This window comes from Schistocerca cancellata, chromosome 4, assembly GCF_023864275.1.
Source record: "Schistocerca cancellata isolate TAMUIC-IGC-003103 chromosome 4, iqSchCanc2.1, whole genome shotgun sequence".
In the NCBI taxonomy this organism is placed as follows: domain Eukaryota; kingdom Metazoa; phylum Arthropoda; class Insecta; order Orthoptera; family Acrididae; genus Schistocerca; species Schistocerca cancellata.
This window is the reverse complement of record NC_064629.1, coordinates 701,744,024-701,767,259: the sequence shown is the minus strand read 5'-3', so window position 1 is coordinate 701,767,259 and position 23,236 is coordinate 701,744,024. Positions and strand designations below refer to the sequence as shown.

The 23,236-nt window shown below is 43.6% G+C and overlaps 1 protein-coding gene across 2 annotated transcripts in view; it reads left to right on the top strand.

Annotated features, from left to right (window-relative positions):
* LOC126184867 (uncharacterized) overlaps positions 1-23,236 on the top strand; it is a 516,759-nt gene that overhangs the window by 471,180 nt on the left and 22,343 nt on the right. For both annotated transcript variants that reach the window (XM_049927486.1, XM_049927487.1), the window contains one exon: positions 20,635-20,830. In XM_049927486.1, coding sequence (XP_049783443.1) covers positions 20,635-20,830 — 196 coding nt within the window. The remainder of the gene's footprint in view (positions 1-20,634; positions 20,831-23,236) is intronic.

Here is a 23,236-nt window from a genome sequence, read left to right as displayed (position 1 = left end):
AGCAATTCCTAAGATACAGAAGAGCAGTCTCTCGACTTCATTCTAGTTGGCTTATAAGCAGCTTGAGCGGTGGATATAAACTGACGATGCCATCGTAGGACACCAGAGTAGTGTAGAAGGAAGCAGTTTTACCATTTTAAAGTTTGGCACCATAGTGATTAGGGTAGGAAACTTGTGGGGTGGTTGTATGTTTGATATTGGACAAATATATCCTGCATTTGAGTACTAAGAGCGTTGCATTCTGCATGACTAATACTTTGGAAACCATGTGGCTTTAAGTCTATAGCATATTTAGGTACAGAACCATGTAAGCATAGGCCGGCTTGTGTGGCCGTGCGGTTCTAGGCGCTTCAGTCTGGAACCGCGTGACCACTACGGTCGCAGGTTCGAATCTTGCCTCGGGCATGGATGTGTGTGATGTCCTTAGGTTAGTTAGGTTTAAGTAGTTCTAAGTTCTAGGGGACTGATGACCACAGATGTTAAGTCCCATAGTGCTCAGAGCCATTTGAACCATTTGTAAGCATAGGAATGTGCGTTTATGATCTACGATCATTTCTCTCATGCTGGTACCTTCCTGATACTGACTCCAGACAGTGGAATAATGCTTCAGAATTGAAAGCACGCTTGATGTATGTGGAATGTTTTAAACTCCAACCGTCTGTAGCTCCATCATGTATAAACCATACATTTCATCCTAACTGTCTGTTATATCACTGCAGCACTCTCATGTCTACTATACACAGATAAGAGGCGCTACCCTCCTCGACACGCACGCATCTGGAGGGATCTTGTGCATCTGGATGGGTGCCGTGGGTAAGATTGGTGCTGCAGGAAAGATTGGTCAAGAACAATGTGGGAGGGATCTGTCAATCTCCGACTGTTTCATACGAATGCGAGAATGCTCTGTGACACCCATCGACACAGGGAAAGATGCCCAGTTGTAATCGTAAATTCTGCACTATGATCGATGCACTGGAAACGTGTAGATAATCTAATTGCACCGGTATTGGACGCTATCGGGTATACTTTGGTGTGTTCGGTCGAATGAATGTACTGCACAGTCATCTATCTGCATTTGCAGTCGAATATAGTGTAGCTGAAAAGTAGTGGAGGAGTGATTTAGAGATGATACAGAAACTGGGAATCATTCTACTGTGTCATTGGCTGGCGTTGAAATTACGGAACAACTGGTGTACTTTGCTGTATATGACCGAATGGATGTACTGCACAGTCCTCTATCTGCATTTTCAGTCTAGTATATGATACTTGCAAAGTAGTGAAGGAGTGATTTAGCGATGATGCAGAAACTGGGAAGCATTCCGCTGTGTCATTGGCTTGTGTTGAAATCATGGAACAACTGGTACAATTGCAAAAATTGATCACATTGTCAACTGTGTGTATTACAGTAAATCTTTCCATATCAACAGTGTTTTCCGATCCTGTCCGTCCACTGGTATACTGTTGATTACCACATAATGACTCACTGACACTACTTGGTCGACATGGAGGGAGCCTTGGCAGAACATGGGATATCTGCTACTTGTCACAGTTGGAGCATGGAATTAAATGTACAGATCATCATCTTCAGACAGTTGTTTGGAAGTGTTCCTCAATGCTGCAGACTCGTTCTATTTCCATTTGCACCATGTGGGGTAGCCACGTGGTCTGAGGCGCCTTGTCACGGTCTGTGCCGCTGCCCCCGTCGGAGGTTCGAGTCCTCCCTCTGGCATGGGTGTGTGTTGTCCTTAGCGTAAGTTAGTTTAAGTTAGAATAAGTAATGTGTAAGCTTAGGGACCGATGACCTTAGCAGTTTGGTCCCATAAGACCTTACCACAAATTTCCAATTTTTTTTTTTTCATTTGCTGCGATGCCCTCCACATGTTTTTATTTTTTTTTCACCCATAAGATAACAGTATCTCTTTTTAGTTCTACAGCCTCACATGTGTTGTAAACGTCACCTTCTGGGGATGGTCAACACCGCAACAGTAATCATGTACATGCAAAATGAGGAAAGAATGCTCGTCAAAACACAACACCGAGACATCAGCTACCCTGTCACTGTGGAAGATGAGATTAACTGTATAAGTCATCACCATCGGATAGCTGTTGTAATCGCTCTACAATGCCACAAACTCTTCCCGTTTCCACATGTGGCGACGTCTTTCACATTTTTGTCATTGAGAAACATCGCCTCTGTGTTTTATTTCTGCCGACCTGTGTGTTGTGGGAGATGCATAGTTTACACCATGCGATGTTCAGCTTTCTGTGAGAGCCAAAGGATGGAAACGAGTTAATATCGTTTTAGCACCTGACGCAGACCTCTATGTCATTGTAGAAAGACAAAGTATATGCCGGTGTACAAAACTGTAGTCATAGACTGCTTCGATGTATTACAGCCGAAAAAACAATGTATTAAACTGTTTATGAAGGACCAATAAGGTAACCCTCTCTTGTGATTGATAGTCTGTTGGATATGGTCTTCCTCCAGTACAACTGAGAAAAATGGTTCTAATGGCTCTGAGCACTATGGGACTTAACATCTGAGGTCATCAGTCCCCTAGAACTTAGAACTACTTAAACCTAACTAACCTAAGGACATCACACACATCCATGCCCAAGGCAGGATTCGAACCTGCGACCGTAGCGAACTGACAAAAATTTATGCAGATTTGTCTTTGTGACTTCGAGCACTAGCAATGTGCTCCAATGGGGCAGTACATGTATATGTAATACGTTCGATGTCAACATGCAGACACTATTTGTTTTTCGATATATCAGAAGAGAGAGACGTGATAAAATCTTATAGGAGGTTCTGCTATAAGGAATGGTATAACTGTTTAGTTTTGATGCAGATAATACTCTCAAAACTACACCCATTTTGCTCATAAAACTAATAAAAATTGGCTGCTATCCATTCTCATGGAATCACGGTTGTTTTTATAATTATTGTAACGAGTTCATGTTTAAAAAACAGGTGTTATCGCAAGTCCTGTGTTATTTCATACTTTCTAAACTATAACAGTGAAGTAGACACCACTTGAATTATAGCTCGTTATGGGACCTAGAAATGATAGTGTTTTTTTCCGAGATATGGGTAGATTGCGTGAAACAGGCTGTGATAATCAAATTGCTTACAAAACTAGAACACAAGAATCTGATACATGATTAGATACTTTACAGACATGTCAGTAGAGGGGAGTTATGGAGCAAAAATGTCAAATGTAAGCATGCATTCGATGAAGCAGAAGAAGAGAGACGAAGTAACATCTAGTAGGAGGTACTATTACAAGACAGGCTCTCACGATTTGTTTTGTAAACGCCAGTGTGATATAGCTTCGCATTGGTAAAATGGTACTTGCCATAATGAACAAACCACTTTTTTCATGAAACTAAAACAAAATGAACTGTGCCTACTTCTGTTGAAAGAGGATATTTATTATCGTCGTGATTGTGTTCTCTTTTTTAATAGATCGTCGATTATAAGAGTTGAACTGACGTTAAATACAATTGTTCTCCATCGCAGAACGGCGGTGTGGGTGTGGATCAGCATGTGTGGTCTCTCAACACAGATAAAGGGATGGGGCGGTGCCCGCTAAACTTCCCTTTTGTGTTGGCAAAGGACTGTCGCCTCAAGGCAGACTGGGTATTGCCATTGTCCAGGGAGGGAGGCGGGGATATGGGGATAGGCCAGGTGTGGCCAGCGACCGTGAAAGGATGGCTGTTTGTCGCAGAAAAACCGTGAATCGCTCAGCGATATCAGTCCACAGTTTGAAAAGCCTGTGTGTCCCCGCAGGTGGATGGAGTGAGGGAAAGGATGAGCGGAGGTAAGAGGGCCTCAAATTTCGACAATTTGTGATTGTACAGCGAGGAGAGTGCACGTTTAACTACCGTCTCCTCTACAATCGTTTGGGATGCTAATTTTCCCCAGTACATGTGTTGCATTATGACCCATACATTACGAGTGCTGGTGTTTTCACGACAATTTCGCAGTGTAATTAAACCAGTGATGCATTTTTTCCATCAGTTGTGGTAGCATGTATTGGCTTCAATTACCTGGGCTGCAGGATTATTTTCGAGCAGGTGTCTGTAGCGAACTCTGACATCAAACAGCTCTAGGCACAAATCTCAGCTCTATGCTTATGGGTAATACACTTATTAAACACCTCTATGTCCAACACCAGCATCTCGACAGTTCTACATCTACATCTACATCTACATCCATACTCCGCAAGCCACCTGACGGTGTGTGGCGGAGAGTACCTTGAGTACCTCTGTCGGTTCTCCCTTCTATTCCAGTCTCGTATTGTTCGTGGAAAGAAAGATTGTCGGTATGCCTCTGTTTGGGCTCTAATCTCTCTGATTTTATCCTCATGGTCTGTTCGCGAGATATACGTAGGAGGGAGCAAAATACTGCTTGACGCTTCGGTGAAGGTATGTTCTCGAAACTTTAACAAAAGCCCGTACCGAGCTACTGAGCGTCTCTCCTGCAGAGTCTTCCACTGGAGTTTATCTATCATCTCCGTAACGCTTTCGCGATTAATAAATGATCCTGTAACGAAGCGCGCTGCTCTCCGTTGGATCTTCTCTATCTTTTCTATCAACCCTATCTGGTACGGATCCCACACCGGTGAGCAGTATTCAAGCAGTGGGCGAACAAGTGTACTGTAACCTACTTCCTTTGTTTTCGGATTGCATTTCCTCAGGATTCTTCCAATGAACCTCAGTCTGGCATCTGCTTTACCGACGATCAACATTATATGATCATTCCATTTTAAATCACTCCTAATGCGTACTCCTAGATAATTTATGGAATTAACTGCTTCCAGTTGCTGACCTGCTATATTACAGCTAAATGATGAGGGACCTATCTTTCTATGTATTCGCAGCACATTACACTTGTCTACATTGCGATTCAATTGCCATTCCCCGCACCATGCGTCAATTCGCTGCAGATCCTCCTGCATTTCAGTACAATTTTCCATTATTACAGCCTCTCGATACACCACAGCATCATCAGCAAAAAGCCTCAGTGAACTTCCGATCTCATCCACAAGGTCATTTATGTATATTGTGAATAGCAACGGTCCTATGACACTCCCCTACGGCACACCTGAAATCACTCTTACTTCGGAAGACTTCTCTCCATTGAGAATGACATGCTGCATTCTGTTATATAGGAACTTCTAACATTCTGCGTGGTGTCTGTTTGTTCTATATCGTGTCTCCCTACCACTTTCGCGCAACGACGCTCTGAGCGTGTTTTTTAGGGAATTGCCTAGTTTGAACCTGGGACCTGTTGCTGGTAAGGAGACATCAGACCACACATGACATGTAGAATTCAGAAGAGTTCAGTGATACTAGCGATGATATAACCAAATACTTAATTATTTCAGCGTCAGCTCCACTGCACTCCCTGTAAAAGAATCTTAATACTAACTAAATTTAGTGGAAGGGGTTCAAGGCTTTCCTATTTTTAGTTAGCTGGTAAAATAACGTCGAAAAAGCAGTTAAGTTTACCATTGGAAATTTTATTCTACTCACAAAACATTGTTTATAAATTACACTATTGATAAAATGAAATGTTTTAATACAGGATGGTAAAAACCAACTGCGTTCAACAAAAATGTGAACGAATATTCCCTGAGTGGGTTTCCAAGTTCTACAATGGATCGAAGGATGACCTGTGCCAAATCACATCTATAATCTAGGTTTAAATTAAGGTTCACCAGAGAGAAAACTATCAAAATGGTCTACAGTGACCCTCAATTATCTTTAATTACTTATCTAACATCGCGTGCGTTCATTACCTTGTCGGTGTTCGTCAGGGGGCGGCGGCCGGCGCAGCTCCGCTCACCCCGCCGTCTCGGAAGCAACTCTCTCCTAACTTCTCCTTACTACAATTTACCGAAGTTGGTTTAAAAAAACTATCTGGCTGTGTTTTCATCTGATCAATCAGGGTCTCAATGTTAACCTTAAGCTCCACCTACAAAAATTCTGTCCATCCAATAAGAAACGTTATACTTTTCATGGTGGGGCAATGTTTTTAAAGTTTGCAACGTAACAGAGACGCGAAAAAGTCTCACTCTAAAACTTGCAGCTGGTGTGGTCCTTTTAGCATTATCGTAAGATCTATACTGTTCTTCTGGAGGGCTCTATCTTTTAACATGGGCTGGGGGGTGGTCCTGACGTAACAGAGACGCGAAAAAGTCTCACACTAAAACATGCGGCTGGGGTGGCCCTTTTTGTGTTATCGTAAGATCTATACTGTTCTTCTGGAGGGCTCTAGCTTTTAACATGGGCTGGGGGGTGGTCCTGACGTAACAGAAGCGCGAAAAAGTCTCACGCTAAGGCTCTAGCTTTTAACATTGGCTGGGGGATGGTCCTAACGGTTAGCTGGCGACATAGGTGACCGTCCCTTATCGTAGAGCCTTCTAACTTAACACGGTTCTGCTCTCGGCTTCTGTTCTCGTTTCTCCCCTCGGAACTGCGTCTGCCTCACGGTGGGAAGGTATGACATGCATTTAGGCATTCTTGTGTTAGTCTGTGGTATTACATTTGCTCACTCGTTACTCGTATTACTTTGGTTAATTTAATGTCACGATTTATTCGGAGCTATGTGACATACTACTGGATTTGCTTATCATGTCAGGATTTTCATGGAAGGTGTTGGATGTGCCTGACACCTTACAAACTCTTCAATCTAATCACACAATTGGTCTGATAGTCCATATGCTCTTACTTTGTTCATTAAACGACTGTGGGGAACTGTATCGAACGCCTTGCGGAAGTCAGGAAACACGGCATTTACCTGTGAACCCGTGTCTGTGGCCCTCTGAGTCTCGTGGACGAATAGCGCGAGCTGGGTTTCACACGACCGTCTTTTTCGAAACCCATGCTGATTCCTACAGAGTAGATTTCTAGTCTCCAGAAAAGTCATTATACTTGAACATAAAACGTGTTCCAAAATTCTACAACTGATCGACGTTAGAGATATAGGTCTATAGTTCTGCACATCTGTTTGACGTCCCTTCTTGAAAACGGGGATGACTTGTGCCATTTTCCAATCCTTTGGAACGCTACGCTCTTCTAGAGACCTACGGTACACCGCTACAAGAAGGGGGACAAGTTCCTTCGCGTACTCTGTGTAAAATCGAACTGGTATCCCATCAGGTCCAGCGACCTTTCCTCTTTTGAGCGATTTTAATTGTTTCTCTATCCCTCTGTCGTCTATTGCGATAGCTACCATTTTGTCATCTGTGCGACAATCTAGAGAAGGAACTACAGTGCAGTCTTCCTCTGTGAAAAAGCTTTGGAAAAAGACATTTAGTATTTCGGCCTTTAGTCTTTCATCCTCTGTTTCAGTATCATTTTGGTCATAGAGTGTCTGGACATTTTGTTTTGATCCACCTACTGCTTTGACATAAGACCAAAATTTCTTAGGATTTTCTGCCAAGTCAGTACATAGAACTTTACTTTCGAATTCATTGAACGCCTCTCGCATAGCCTTCCTCACACTACATTTCCCTTCGCGTAACTTTTGTTTGTCTGTAAGGCTTTGGCTATGTTTATGTTTGCTGTGAAGTTCCCTTTGCTTCCGCAGCAGTTTTCTAACTCGGTTGTTGTACCACGGTGGCTCTTTTCCATCTCTTACGATCTTGCTTGGCACATACTCATCTAACGCATATTTTACGATGGTTTTGAACTTTGTCCACTGATCCTCAACACTATCAGTGCTTGAGACAAAACTTTTGTGTTGAGCCGTCGGGTACTATGTAATCTGCTTTTTGTCAATTTTGCTAAACAGAAAAATCTTCCTACCTTTTTTAATATTTCTATTTACGTCTGAAATCATCGATGCAGTAACCGCTTTATGATCGCTGATTCCCTGTTCTGCGTTAACTGTTTCAAATAGTTCGGGTCTGTTTGTCACCAGAAGGTCTAATATGTTATTTCACTGGATTCTTTGTCCCTGCCACCTGTTATGAACGTTTGAGTCTCTCAGTCTATATTCGGCAAATTAAAATCTCCACCCAGAACTATAAAATGGTGGGGAAATCTACTCGAAATATTTTCCAAATTATCCTTCAGGTGCTCAGCCACAACAGCTGCTGAACCAGGGGGCCTATAGAGACATCCAATTACCATGTCTGAGCCTGCTTTAACCGTGACCTTCACCCAAATTATTTCACATTTCGGATCTCAGTCAATTTCCTTCGATACTATTGCACTTCTTATCGCTATAAACACGGCTCCCCCTTCACTGCCCAGCCTGTCTCTGCGGTATACATTCCAATCTGAGTTTAGGATTTCATTACTGTTTACGTCTGGTTTCAGCCAACTTTCTGTCTCTAGTACTATATGGGCATTGTGACCGTTTATTAATGAGAGCAGTTCTGGGCCCTTTCTATAGACGCTCCTGCAGTTTACTATTAGCACATTAATATTGTTTTTCCCTGTTGCATTTTGCCTACTCCTACCTTGCCGCGTCTCAGGAGGCGTCTTGTCGGGCCTAGGCCTAAAAAACCCACATGTGCACTCCACATGTACTCCGCTACCCTTGTAGCCGCTTCCGGCGTGTAGTGCACGCAGTTGAATATATTTATCACCAAAAAAAGAAAAAAGAAAATAAAGATAATACCTTACACCCCAGGCCTTTTCTTGCCAGCTTGTATGTGAAGGGTGGAATTTGAGTGCACCTGCCACTAGTTTCTGTGAAATTTTATCGCATCAGTATAACACCAGTTCTATGGCATTTTCAGTTATTGAGTTGTATTGCGATTTTAGGCAGTCCTTATGCAGCGCTGTGCAGATAGTTGTTTAATTCAGACCGATCTGTATGATGAATTACGTAATTAGGACCAATCTTTTCTTCAGTTTCCCAACCAGAATAAATAAAATACACTAACCTAACATTTCTCAACTGTACCTAGAAGTGCCCATGTGTTGGCTGCATTTAGGCTTTCCATCCAGAATGACCAGGGTTTGAGTCCCAGAAAGGGCACCGACAATTTTAATTTCTCGCAATTCCTGGATATGGGGTGGGGTGGGACGTAATCACAGCCCTAGGACAAAGAAATTCCCATCCAAAATTGGTAATTCCCGTCAGAATTCGAAATTTCCACCAATAGTATAGGTGAGGGAAGGGGAGTGGCGGGGGGTAGAGGGTTGGGTCGCAGGTGCAGGCTAACGAAAATAGGGAGTGGGGGTGGGCGTCTTAGGGGGAGGTAGTTACTTTATCAATTTAATTAATTTGCATATCAATCGACATGAAAGTTTTCTGCGTATGATACCGCGTCATATTGTATAAAAATGCTGCTGGAGAAAACCAACGTTTCGGCCATGGTTGAAGTGGCCTACTTCTGGGTCTACTGATCTCCAGCAGTAGTTTTATACAATATGACGCGATACCATACCCAGAAAACTTTTATATCGACTGACTCTTGCCGCGGAAGCCTACGCAATTAAATTTTCATACCAAAAATGGCTCTGAGCACTATGGGACTTAACATCTATGGTCATCAGTACCCTAGAACTTAGAACTACTTAAACCTAACTAACCTAAGGACATCACGCGACACCCAGTCATCACGAGGCCGAGAAAATCCCTGACCCCGCCGGGAATCGAACCCGGGGACCCGGGCGTGGGAAGTGAGAACGCTACCGCATGACCACGAGCTGCGGACATTTTCATATCAATTTGATATCAAAATTGCACCAATACTTCCATCTCCCTACGACTTTTACGTTCTTATTTATGCATTGTGTATGGTTTTCTCTCGAACACGTAAATACCTTTTTCCTTCCATGTATTTCGTCTGTATTGTAGGAGAATACGAGCAGAAAAGAAACAGGACCTTATAAAACTTTTCAATATGTCACGAAAACAAAGCAAACAACACAGTAAAGATGAAGAAGACACGAAAGCATGAAGTCCATATCTTTAATAGGAGTGAGCTCGGACGTAAAAGGTTAACTTCCGATGTTAGCAGACGCTGCCATAGTCCTTTGTTTCTGCGCCTGCGCAGTGTGCAGCATTCTCTGAAATTTAGAATTCCACGCTGCACACTAACCGTAGCTCACTGACGTCATGGACACACACACATCGCGGTTGGCTGCTGATTTACATGCAGGCACGAAAGGCACACGCACTTCGAGCAGTCGATATCGACATGAAAGTCGCTCGTGTAAAACGGGCTTTAGACGTCCGTGTGATAGCGCACCTGTTGAGTCACTTGGCGTATGCTCGCCCTTATGAAGGCGAGTGAGTAACTGACAGCCGAGTGAAGCTGCGGTGCGAGAAAAGTGAATGGGGAGCGAGTCCGACTCACACGAGTTCGCTACACACATCTAGTACCCTGCTTCATTTGCATGCCATCGTTACTTAACATGACCATGTTACAGAGCAACGTGCCGCACCTTGTTGATTAGTCCGAGAAATCATATTAATACCTCTGGAAGTTCCGTACTGACGGCACTTGCAGACCACTAAAAGTGGTATGCAGGGAAAGTAGAAGTAGATTTGTATGGCATTATTGGCTAACAGTCACTCAAGAGTGATGTTCAGCTTCATGTTTGCAAGTTCTTTTAATTGGTCGCCACTTCGGCGACTTGCAGCTCCTTAAGGGGCTCCGGAACGCCCTATACTTGCAATGTTAAAATAACGCTTATAAATTACATCTTTCCTCACAAAGTATTTGAGGTAGGAAGTTGAACTTTTTACAGATTATTTATTGGAATATGGGCTACAACTTAACACAGGGATTTTACAAAATTTTAGTTCAGTTATTAAAGATGATTTTTTTTCAATTGTAATGAAAATTCACAACATTTTTTTGCAGTTTTTTATTTATATATTCTAAAATATACAGTTTTTTGGAAAAAGGCTGTGTTAAATTATGCAGAAGGTACTGTGTAACATTTACTGAAAGTTTGAAACAAATATGTTTGGAAGATCCTTAGAAAACATGTAATTAGTATGAGAAAATAAAAGTTTTGGGAATCGAGCGACAAAGATTGGATTAACTTTTTAGTGCATTCCAGGTCCATAGGATGGATTATCTTCATCCTCTGCAAACTCCTCCTCCAGCTTCCTCTTGTTCCTCCTCCTGTTTACTCTTGCTTGTATTTCTAGACTCTTTACAGCCCTGTCTGCAGCCCGAAGGCGTTCCTTGTCTAAAGCAAGCATCGCTCGTACCATGTTACAACCTATCTTCATTCCCATATTTCTAAATACCTTGCACCTTACAATGTTGCCATCATTGAAACTCGCAACAGCATCATACACACCAAAGTGAAATGTTTCTATTCCAACAAATACAGTCTTGGGGATTCTCGACCATATAACACTATTTACACTTTCATTGGGGTTTTGAGTTTTTCCATGAATACACTTTTTCAACAATTCAGTTATTATTATTATTATTATTATTATTATAATTAATAATAATTATTAATAATTAGTTAATAATAACACCATTTGACAGTAGTTTAACAGCGCCACAGTGGGTCACGCCCATGTAGAACACATTTCAAAAACAATTTAAAAATAGTTGTATTCTTCTTAATTGAATAAATTATATATCTATTAAAAGGTAATAGTCTGCAGATTCAGAAAACGCAAAAAAGTAAAAATTGAACTTTTCATGATTTTGAGCCTTTCCGGAGCCCCTTAACCTACCCGAGTAATCCTATCAGCGAAAGGGACCTACAGTTTAACGTGGAATCCGAATCACGTGTCGTTCCTGGCATTTTTTCACATCATTGAGAGATGAAGGTGCATATAAAGGAAGACTGAAAAATTCCGGTGTCTGACTGGAGTTCGATCCTGCAACCGTACAGTCTCCAGACTCGTACTTTGCCACTAGAACACAAAAATTTGACATTATGTTGGTATATGAGAGACTACTGCAAAAAATGCAAAACAAAACAGATGGAGACGTTTAATTTATGGGAGTATAGATCACTAAGCACCTGACAACAGCGGTAAATTCCTGAAAAAGTGTTGCGTTTACATAAACATGTGCACTATGCATTTCATGCTGGCATCTGCATCGTCCGTCCATAGAGTTCCGAGACTGATTTTATTCGTGGTGTAAAGACGACGTCAGTGCAGTAACTGCAGTGTTTATCTTGAATTGAGAACTGTAAACAACAAATGTGCGTTCGAGCAGTCAATTGTAGAGCTGTAAAACTACTGTAGGCTACCATAAGTAACCGTAGACCACGGTACTTCTCCTAATGGACTTCAGCAGTTAAGATGCTACCCGCATTACCTGTAGTACATCAGGTGTGTTGCATATCTGTCGGGCCTTACCTCATTTCGACAGCCTTGTTTACGTGTGTGATCATGTCTTACTCTTCCCTTCGAAACCGGAAGCGTTGAACTGTGTAGAAATTGAATGAGGACATATGAAGGACCACGTGACCTACAGAAAATTAGTAAGCGACCAACTTTCTTCAGCATGCGTCATCATTTGGAAGCACACAATACAAGGACCATCGAAAACAAGATAATCCACATGTGAGTACTGTGGAACCATACGTATATCATAAAGCAGTGGCTACTCGTCTACAAGATAACATCCAGAAGTGTAGATTCTGTCCACAGTCTAGTAAACATATAGCTCAGGAACCTTTACTGAGATTGGGAAAAAATTCGAGAACCAGTTGTAAAACAACTATTGAAACGTCGATGTCTATTATGTCTGCGACTTCAGCTCAGGAGAAGTCTAGTCTCTCGAACGCCAGATTATCAACTTCTGACAGACGAAGACAAAGTCGTCGCTAGAGCTGTTCAAAAAATGTTCAAATGTGTGTGAAATCTTATGGGACTTAACTGCTAAGGTCATCAGTCCCTAAGCTTACACACTACTTAACCTAATTGTCCTAATGACAAACACACACACCCATGCTCGAGGGAGGACTCGAACCTCCGCCGGAACCAGCCGCACAGTCCATGACTGCAGCGCACTAGACCGCTCGGCTAATCCCGCGCGGCTAGAGCTGTTAATGCTTCAGGAGCCTCGTTATCGATGTTAGAGACCCAATACTGGAGGAAAGCGTTCCACTCAATTTTCCTGGGTATGAGCAACTTAGCCACCATGCTATGGGTACCACGTTGTATGTATTGTATTGTTCTGTTTGTTAACCAGGGGCCTAGAATCGACGGAGAGGCTCCGTCTCCACCGCAGCCACAGTGGTCCACAACGCCACGACGACTACCGCAGTTCACTTCACCCCACCGCCGCCCCACACCGAACCACTCTTTCAGGGTTATTGTAAGGTTCGGTCCCCCGTGAACCTCCCCAGGGAACGTCTCACACCAGACGAGTGTAAGCCCTATGTTGTGTGGTAGAGTGATGGTGGTGTACGCGTACGTGGAGAACTTATTTGCGCAGCAATCGCCGTCATAGAGTAGCTGAGGCGGAATAAGGGGAACCAGCCCACATTCACCGAGGCAGATGGAAAACCGCCTAAAAACCATCCAAAGAGTGGCCGGCTCAGCGGACCTCGACACAAGTCCGCCGGGCGGATTCGTGCTGGAGACCAGGCGCTCCTTCCCAATCCGGAAAGCCGTGCGTTAGAGCGCACGGCTAACCGGACGGGCATAGGTACCCCGTTACTCAACACCGAATGTAATGAGTTCACGCTGTTGTCACAGGTAAATCTCGCTCATGGTGGGCAAATGTTTCTGAACACCATGTGACTACTTTCATTGTCACGAAACCAAAATTAATTTTCTTCTACAGTATTCCGTCCTGGTGAGTGCCGAGAAACAGCACAATGTTTCTTTCACTACCAATGCTACCAATACTACTGATAATCCTACCATTTACGTCTTCATTTATGTACTGCACAAAACTAGCAAACCGTAGTTTTTTGGCAGAACCAAACTCTAGTCAGATGTAGGCAGACAGTACAGTAGTGGGCGCGCGGGCGTAGAGTAGTTGATTGATTTGGGGGAGAGGACCAAACAGCGAGGTATCGGTCCCATCGGATTAGGGAAGGGTGGAGAAGGAAGTCGGCCGTGCCCTTTCAAAGGAGCCATCCCGGCGTTTGTCTGAAGCGGTTTGGGGAAATCACGGAACACCTAAATCAGGTTGGCCGGACGTGGTTTTGAACCGTCGTCCTTCCGAATGCGAGTCCAGTGTGCTAACCACTGTGCCACCTCGCTTGGTGGCATCGAGTGTCAACGTCGTTGACTCACAAATCGCAATCGAGCAACATCTCTAAATGAAATGTTCAAGACATTTTCCAGAATGTTTAGAAGACGAGAAAAGCGTGTGTAAAGTTTGTAACGCACACCTTGATTGCGGAAGGAAAACAATGACGCGTGGACGCCTGCCGCTGCCATATTGAAATGCAAAAGGCGAACGATTCTCGTCTGGAAAAAATCGTCACAAGTTATAAGACGTGTTTTTATCAATACAAAGCTACCACATATTGTCAAAATGCATAAAATTGACGACGCAACTGACATTCAAGCCAATGTGACACGCGAATTGAACGACATCGTAAAGGACTTTCCTGATAGTTTGACGTGGTTGTATGAATGTTCTGCGCTTTGTATTCAAGTGGGGGGAGACCATGTAAAACACTTGACGCATTAAAACCATCATCTTAACTTTTCTCAGTTTTTTGTTAATTCAGTCTTTAAACGTTTTGGACAGTTGGGGTATGTGATTTTGAGGACAGTAGATCAGATGAGACGTGATCATGGATGAAATTCCTCATCTGTTTCGGTTCTCTGCGCTTTACAGGCTACCCATTGTCCAGAATATGCAGTACGCCCTGTCCCAGTTACATAGACAGTGGATAGAGGTGTCATGCTGTTGGGTACCAGAACAAGTGGGATTTCGTGAGCATGTGATAGCCGATATTACAGGCGCGGAGGCATGTACCCTACCAAATTTGATCCAGCGTACTATCCCTCCGTGTGCCATGTCTTTACTGAGAATGTTCTTAATGCGTCCAATGAGAAGAAGAATGCCTTTTCTCCGAAGACAATATATCAATGTTTGCATAATTTGTGTCATGTCAGGCATTGACAGAAGTTAGGCAAATATCGGGAAATAAAACACTAAAATGTGTTTGTTAGGTAGGGGGCCTATGTTCTTTTTATCTACAGACCTGAGGATGGTTCATAAAGAATCGAAACCGGTCGTTTTAGAAAAAAATTAAAGCAATAAAGGCGGACAGTATAATCTGAGTCACTGCACAAACGACACACACTATACACAAATTATTTCAGAATATAATAATATACATACCATCATCTGACATCAGGACCGTACCTATGGTTTTAGTCTTCATTTTTTGTATCTCAAGATTCCATATGCTTGCCTGAAAAACTGAATTAACGTGCTTCTATAGAGAGTGAAATATTGAGTTCAGAAATAGGTTTCTATTCCTTTCCTGTCTGATCTGTTTATAGTCCACGTTTCAATTCCATACAAGGCTACACTCCAGACAAATACCTTGTGAAAAGAATTCCTAAAACTTAAATCTGTATTGGGTGTTAAGGGGAGACTCCACCTAAAAATTTAATTTTTGTTCTGTTTTCCTATTGTAACCAAATTTTAAAATAATGTCTGTCACATAAAGATGTAGCAACACCCAAACGTTGACGTGCAGATCTTCATCGGTTTTGGAGTTTTGAATTTTTAATATGATTTTAGTAGCACTTTCGAAAACCAGCTTTTGGTACGCAGACCTCAGTTTTCCCATTCCAGATTTTTTAGGTGCATTCACAGGGATGTTCAATAGTTCTGTGCATTAATTTACGAAAAATGTTATTAGTTTATAGCCGGCCGATGTGGCCGTGCGGTTCTAGGCGCTTCAGTTTGGAACCGCGTGACCGCTACGGTCGCAGGTTCGAATCCTGCCTCGGGCATGGATGTGTGTGATGTCCTTAGGTTAGTTAGGTTTTAGTAGTTCTAAGTTATAGGGGACTGATCACCTCAGAAGTTAAGTCCCATAGTGCTCAGAGCCATTTGATTTTTTTATTAGTTTATTCTCAGTATTTGTTTCAAGTTTCAAACTTATATTTTCGTTAATTATCGGTATATAAATGTGATTATAAAATAGAAAAACTACTTTTTCGATCATATTAATGCATAGAAACATGCAAATACCTCAAAACTACCTTCTGCAAAAATTTAGTTGAGATTGCTCAATATTAAGGATAAAATTCACCCGCACTATACGTTTTCCCTTCCTGTTCTTGTAAGGCTTTTCTACGTGTAGTTTCAAGACCAAGATAGCCTTTTTATAGAATTTCTCCTTCTCCAGTCAGCATCTTGTGGTCTGCTTATTCCATCGTTGATGTCTAGATAAGTAGATCTTTTTTCTGGGAGTATGATACAGGAGAGTGGGACTCCTGCTTTCTTCAAACAGCCCATGCTGAACACCTTTTATAAGACCCAGAAGTATCTGTTTTTTTTTCCTTTTATCTTTTTTTCTTTGGTAAACTTGGACCAAATGACACTGCGAGAATTTCCATTTGCATTTTGTGTCAGTCATCGGTGCATCTTGACAGTAACGCATCAGATGCAAGCCTTTGATGGACAGGTACTATGTTGATCACTTCAACAGCTGCCGATGTGCCTCATGTAGTCCATGTTTCGAATGTTTCTAGTACCTACTGGTAATTCGACTATAGCGAAAGGTTTTTTAGTATCTAAGGGTATGTGGTGTCACCGCCAGACACCACACTTGCTAGGTGGTAGCTTTAAATCGGCCGCGGCCCATTAGTACATGTCGGACCCGCGTGTCGCCACTGTCAGTAATTGCAGACCGAGCGCCACCACATGGCAGGTCTAGAGAGACTTACGAGCACTCGCCCCAGTTGTACGACGACTTTGATAGCGACTACACAGACGAAGCCTTTCTCTCATTTGCCGAGAGACAGTTAGAATAGCCTTCAGCTAAGTCCATGGCTACGACCTAGCAAGGCGCCATTAACCATTTCTGGAGAGAGTCTCATTTGTATCATCAAGAGCGATGTACCACAATGATGGATTAAAGTTAAGTATTACAGCAGCTACGTACTTTTCTTTATAGCATTCATTACGTATCCTGTTTCAGACCTCACGCCAGCCGGCGTGTGTAACGCGTGCATTTCGGCTACTTCCGAGTGGCGTGGCTGTCTTGTTACGCCACAACAGGGTAAACACTCCAAAGATGTGAAACAGCTATTAACAGTTTTTTGAAAAAAATTGAAGTTTTAGGGTAGAGTTTCCCCTCAACAAATTTCTCTTTTTCAAAGACGCTTTATTTACCATTGCCAGTCTACATTTTATATCCTCTCCAATTAGGTCATCACCAGTCATTTTACTGCCCAAATAGCAAAACTCATCTATTACTTTTAGTTTCTCATTTGCTAATCTGATTGCCTTTGCATCGCCTGATATAATTTGAAATATTATTAATATAACATTATTATTACTATTACAACTAATTACTACTCTGTGTTATCTAAGTAATCTTTTACTGTGTCGAATATATACTGCTTACGAGGAACTGTTTAACGACCGGCTTAAATATGTTTGTTTTAATAATGTCTTTAATCTCCTTGGAAGATTTATTGTGTAGTTTTCTCCACGGTATAAAACGTTGGTTTGAGTTTTATTTTCATTTTTATCGGTAAATGTAAATGCTGTCTGTATCGTCCTCCCCAGTCATGAACAGAGTTGTTTGTGCAGTAGTTATGAATATTATTTTTAACGTGCATAACTGATTGATAAATGTACTCTCATGGTGCAGTTAAATCCTCAACGTTTTGAACAATACCTTACAGTGAGATCTATTACTATTTTAGGTTGATATTCGTATGGCCTTTTTGTGTAATATGAAAACCGTGTTCCTATTTTGCGCATTTGTGCCCCAGAAAAGAATTCCATCACTCAGGACGGAATGAACGTATGAAAAGTATATACCTAAGACACCGCCTGTCAGACGCTGATAATAGAAGTCTAAGGGCATAACATGGTGATGACATTCTATCTGCAAGTGTCTTGGTGCATTCACACCACTTGAAGTGCGAATCAATATTCATTCTTGTAAATTTTATGTTTGTTACACAAACTACAGAGGTACCTCTATGTTTGATTTAACGGTGTCATATTCTCTCTTTAAGCTCAAATCAATGTCATTTGTTTTCTTTATGTTTAAGGGGTCGTTCACAGCATTATGTTCGCTCTAATGCGAACATCGTTGGTTAGGCTTTACCGTGACTTACTGACAGTTAATAGTAAACTTGTTGTTTCATTTTGCACTATGTTCGAAACCCAAATGCATTATACGTGCTGAAAAGTAAATTGTCCGAATATTTTATTCTGTTCTCAATATAGGTTGAGGTATTACATGTCACGCGTATTACTCGGTCGACTTTCCCGCTTCGCTGACGCAGTTTGTAACCCTCTGCCGCTAGAGGACTCCAAATTGTAGCGAGTAACATGGCAGTGTGTACTTAAGTACATTACGTGATCAAAAGTATCCGTACACCACCAAAAACATAGGTTTTTCATATTAGGTGCTTTGTGCTGGCACCCACTGCCACGTACTTCATATCAGCGACCTCAGTAGTCATTAGACATCGTGAGAGAGCAGAATGGGGCGCTCCGCGGAACTCACGGACTTCGAATGTGGTCAGGTTATTGGGTGTCACTTGTGTCATACGTGTGCACGCGAGATTTCCACTCTCCTAAACATCCATAGGTCCACTGTTTCCTATGTGATAGTGAAGTGGAAACGTGAAAGGACACGTACAGCACAAAGCGTACAGGCCGACCTCGTCTGTTGACAAACAGAGACCGCCGACAGTTGAAGAGTGTCGTAATGTGTAATAGGCAGGCATCTATCCAGACCATTATACAGGAATGCCAAACTGCATCAGGATCCACTGCACGTACTATGACAGTTAGGCGGGAGGAGAGAAAACTTAGATTTCATCGCCGAGCGACTGCTTATACGCCACACATCACGCCGGTAAATGCCTAACGACGCCTTGCTTGGAGTAAGGAGTGTAAACATTGGACGATTGAACAGTGGAAAAACGTTGTGTGTAGTAACGAATCACGGTACACATTGTGGCGATCCTATGGCAGGGCGTGGGTATGGCGAAATTCCGGTGAACGTCATCTGCCAGCGTGTGTAGTGCCAACAGTAAAATTCGGAGGCGGTGGTGTTATGATATGGTCCTGTTTCTCATGGAGAGGGCTTGCACCATTTGTTGTTTTGCGTGGCACTATCATAGCAGAGGCCTACATTGATGTTTTAAGCACCTTCTTGCTTCCAACTGTTTAAGAGCAATTCGGGGATGGCGATTGCACCTTTCTACACGATCGAGCACGTGTTCATAATGCACGGCCTGTGGCGGAGTGATTATACGACTATAACATCCCTGTAATGGACTGGCCTGCACAGGATACTGACCTGAATCCTGTAGAACACCTTTGGGATGTTTTGGAACGCCGACTTCTTGCCAGGGCTCACCGACCGACATAGATACCTCTCCTCAGTGCAGCACTTCGTGAAAAACAGGCTGCCATTCCCCAAGAAACCTTCCAGCTCCTCACTGAACGTATGCTTGCGAGAGTGGAAGCTGTCATCAAAGCTAAGGGTAGGCCAACACCACAATGAATTCAGCATTACCGATGGAGGGCGCCACGTACTTGTAAGTCATTTTCAGCCAGGTGTACGAATACTTTTGATCACATAGTAGTTGTCGGTCCTTGAGGAACATCGTGCTGTAATCTAGTTTTTAACCGCAGAAGAGTTAGTCTGCACATGGAGCAGTCTCTCCTTCAGCGTCGAAGTCCTAGACCACGCACGAGCGCAGCGATATCTTTTTGGAAATGTTTGGTAAGTTCCTATGGGAGCAAACTGCGAAGGTCATCGTTCCCTAGACTTACACACTACTTAATCTAACTTAAACTAACTGACACTAAGGACAACACACAAACCCATGCTCCAAGGACGATTCTAATGGTTCAAATGGCTCTGTGCACTATGGGACTTAACATCTGAGGTCATCAGTCCCCTAGAACTTAGAACTACTTAAACCTAACTAACCTAAGGACATCACACACATACATGCCGGAGGCAGGATTCGAACCTGCGACCGTAGCTGTCGCGCGGTTCCAGAGTGAAGGAAGGATTCGAACCTCTAACGTAGGTAGCCGCGCGAACCGTGGCAAGGCGCCTCAGACCGCAGCGATATCTACATCAATCCGACGCACTGGGTTCACTGTCACCGACCATCATCCATACAGCTCCGACTGGGCCCCTTCCCGTTGTCATCTGTTTCTAAAACTGAAAGATCAGCTTCGAGGACTTCGCTTTGACAGTGCTGAAGTAGTGCAAGCAGAGGTGAGGTTGTGGCTCCGTCAACGAAGACAAACATTCTACAGGGACAGTATCAACAAACTGGTCTCTCGTTGGGAGACGTTTGTTCGTTGCCAGGGTGACTATGTTGAGAAATAAGTATACAAACATAAAGAATAAAGATGTTAATGTCTTTTTTTATTCAAAAAGCTTTAAGAGTTTTCTCATAAATTCGGAGGCATTACTTTACAGAAGCCCTCGTCCACGCAACTGAGGTCAAAGCCTAAGTGCGCACTGATACATTTTCAGCGCACACGGGCGGCTCGGACACGTGGAGTCGGTTCACGGTGTCGGGGCAGCCGTGCCGGCGTGGGACGTTCTGCAGCCTGAACGTGGCGGGCGGCTTCTGGTCCTGCGAACTGGAGGGCGGCGACGCGGGCGCCTGGGACTACTGCTGTCGCCAGGGACACCACTGCGGCTACTCAGACGGCTACCACTACCCCTGGTACGTACACTGCCCTAAAACAGAAAAGCGACGTCCTGTAACACTGTAAGCTGCTGTTCAAAGTACACTGGTAAGTCAAAACATTATGACCACGACGTTGGTGCCGCCCGGTGGCGTTGCAGGCACGTGACACGGTAACAAAGGTACGTAAGAGGAGCAGACACGGACTGCGGATCGTCCTAGCGAAGATATGGTGTGCAAATGGGAGAATTCACTGAGATAAGCGACTTTAACAAAGAGCAAATCACTATTACGCAGAGCCTGTGAACGAGTATGAGAGGTAGAAGGACAGTGAAACTACTTCTAGGCGCTAAATGGTGGGATGTCCACGACTCTTCACAGAACATGAGGTTTGGAGGCTTGTATGCTCTGTAAAGAACACTACTGGCCATTAAAATTGCTACACAAAGAAGAAATGCAGATGATAAACGGGTATTCATTGGACAAATATATTATACTAGAACTGACATGCGATTACGTTTTCACGCAATTTGGGTGCATAGATCCTGAGAAATCAGTACCCAGAACAACCACCTCTGGCCGTAATAACGGCCTTGATACGCCTGGGCATTGAGTCAAACAGAGCCTGGATGGCGTGTACAGGTACAGCTAACCATGCAGTTTCAGTACGATACCACAGTTCATCAAGAGTAGTGACTGGCGTATTGTGACGAGCCAGTTGCTCGGCCACCATTGACCAGACGTTTTCAATTGGTGAGAGATGTGGAGAATGTGCTGGCCAGGACAGCAGTCGAACATTTTCTGTATCCAGATAGGCCCGCACAGGACCTGCAACATGCGGTCGTGCATTATCCTGCTGAAATGTAGGATTTCGCAGGGATCGAATGAAGGGTAGAGTCACAGGTCGTAATACATCTGAAATGTAACGTCCACTGTTCAAAGCGCCGTCAATGCGAACAAGAGGTGACAGAGACGTGTAACCAATGGTACCCCATACCATCACGCCAGGTGATACGCCAGTATGGCGATGACGAATACACGCTTCCAATGTGCGTTCACCGCGATGTCGCCAAACACGGCTGCGACCATCATGATGCAGTAAACAGAACATGGATTCATCCGAAAAAATGACGTTTTGCCATTCGTGCACCCAGGTTCGTCTTTGAGTACACCATAGCAGGCGCATCTGTCTGTGATGCAGCGTCAAGGGTAACCGCAGCCATGGTCTCCGAGCTGATAGTCCATGCTGCTGCAAACGTCGTCGAACTGTTCGTGCAGACGGTTGTTGTCTTGCAAACGTCCCCATCTGTTGACTCAGGGATCGAGACGTGGCTGCACGATCCGTTACAACCATGCAGATAAGATGCCTGTCATGTCGACTGCTAGTGATACGAGGCCGTTGGGATCCAGCACGGCGTTCCGTATTATCTTCCTAAGCCCACCGATTCCATATTCTGCTAACAGTCATTGGATCTCGACCAACGCGAGCAGCAATGTCGCGATACGATAAACCGCAATCGCGATAGGCTACAATGCGACCTTTATCAAAGTCGGAAACGTGATGGTACGCATTTCTCCTCCTTACACGAGGCATCACAACAACGTTTCACCAGGCAACGCCAGTCAACTGCTGTTCCAGTATGAGAAATCGGTTGGATACTTTTCTCATATCAGCACGTTGTAGGTGTCGCCACCGGCGCCAACCTTGCGTGAATGCTCTGAAAAGCTAATCATTTGCATATCACAGCATCTTTTTCCTGTCGGTTAAATTTCGCGTCTGTAGCACGTCATCTTCGTGGTGTTGCAATTTTAATGGTCAGCAGTGTAGGATAGATGGTAATCTGTGGCATCTCTGCCGAAAGAGCACAATGCTGGTTCGTGCACAAGTGTTTCGGAGGGCACCGTTCATTGTACATTGTTTAACATGGAGAGTCGCATCAGACCACTCCTCCGTGTTCACATGTTGTCCCAAACACTTCGTCAATTACGTCTGCAATGGGCGAGGGACCATCGGGATTCGACCGTCGATCAATGGAAACCTATCGGCTTTTCAGGTGCATCACATTTTTGCTACACTAGATCGATGGTCGTCTCCACAAACGCCGTCATCGAGGTGAACGGCGGCTCGAAATATGCAGCACGCCAAAGAAGCAGGCTGGTGAGAGCAGTGCTGTGCTATGGGAGACATTCTTCTGCGCTTGAATGGGATCTGTGACAGTAATCTAAGACACGCTGGCAGCTACAAATCGCTTGCATGCCTTCATGCTTAATGTCTTCCACGACGACGATGTCAGATTTCAGCATTATTGTTGTCTGTGTCTCGGTGCCAGAACCGTGCTACAGTGGTTTGAGGGGCATTGTAGTAAAGTCACGTTGATATCTCGGCGACCAAATTCGCCTGATGGAGCCCATGTGGGTCGCGATCGGCCACTATCACCGAGTACG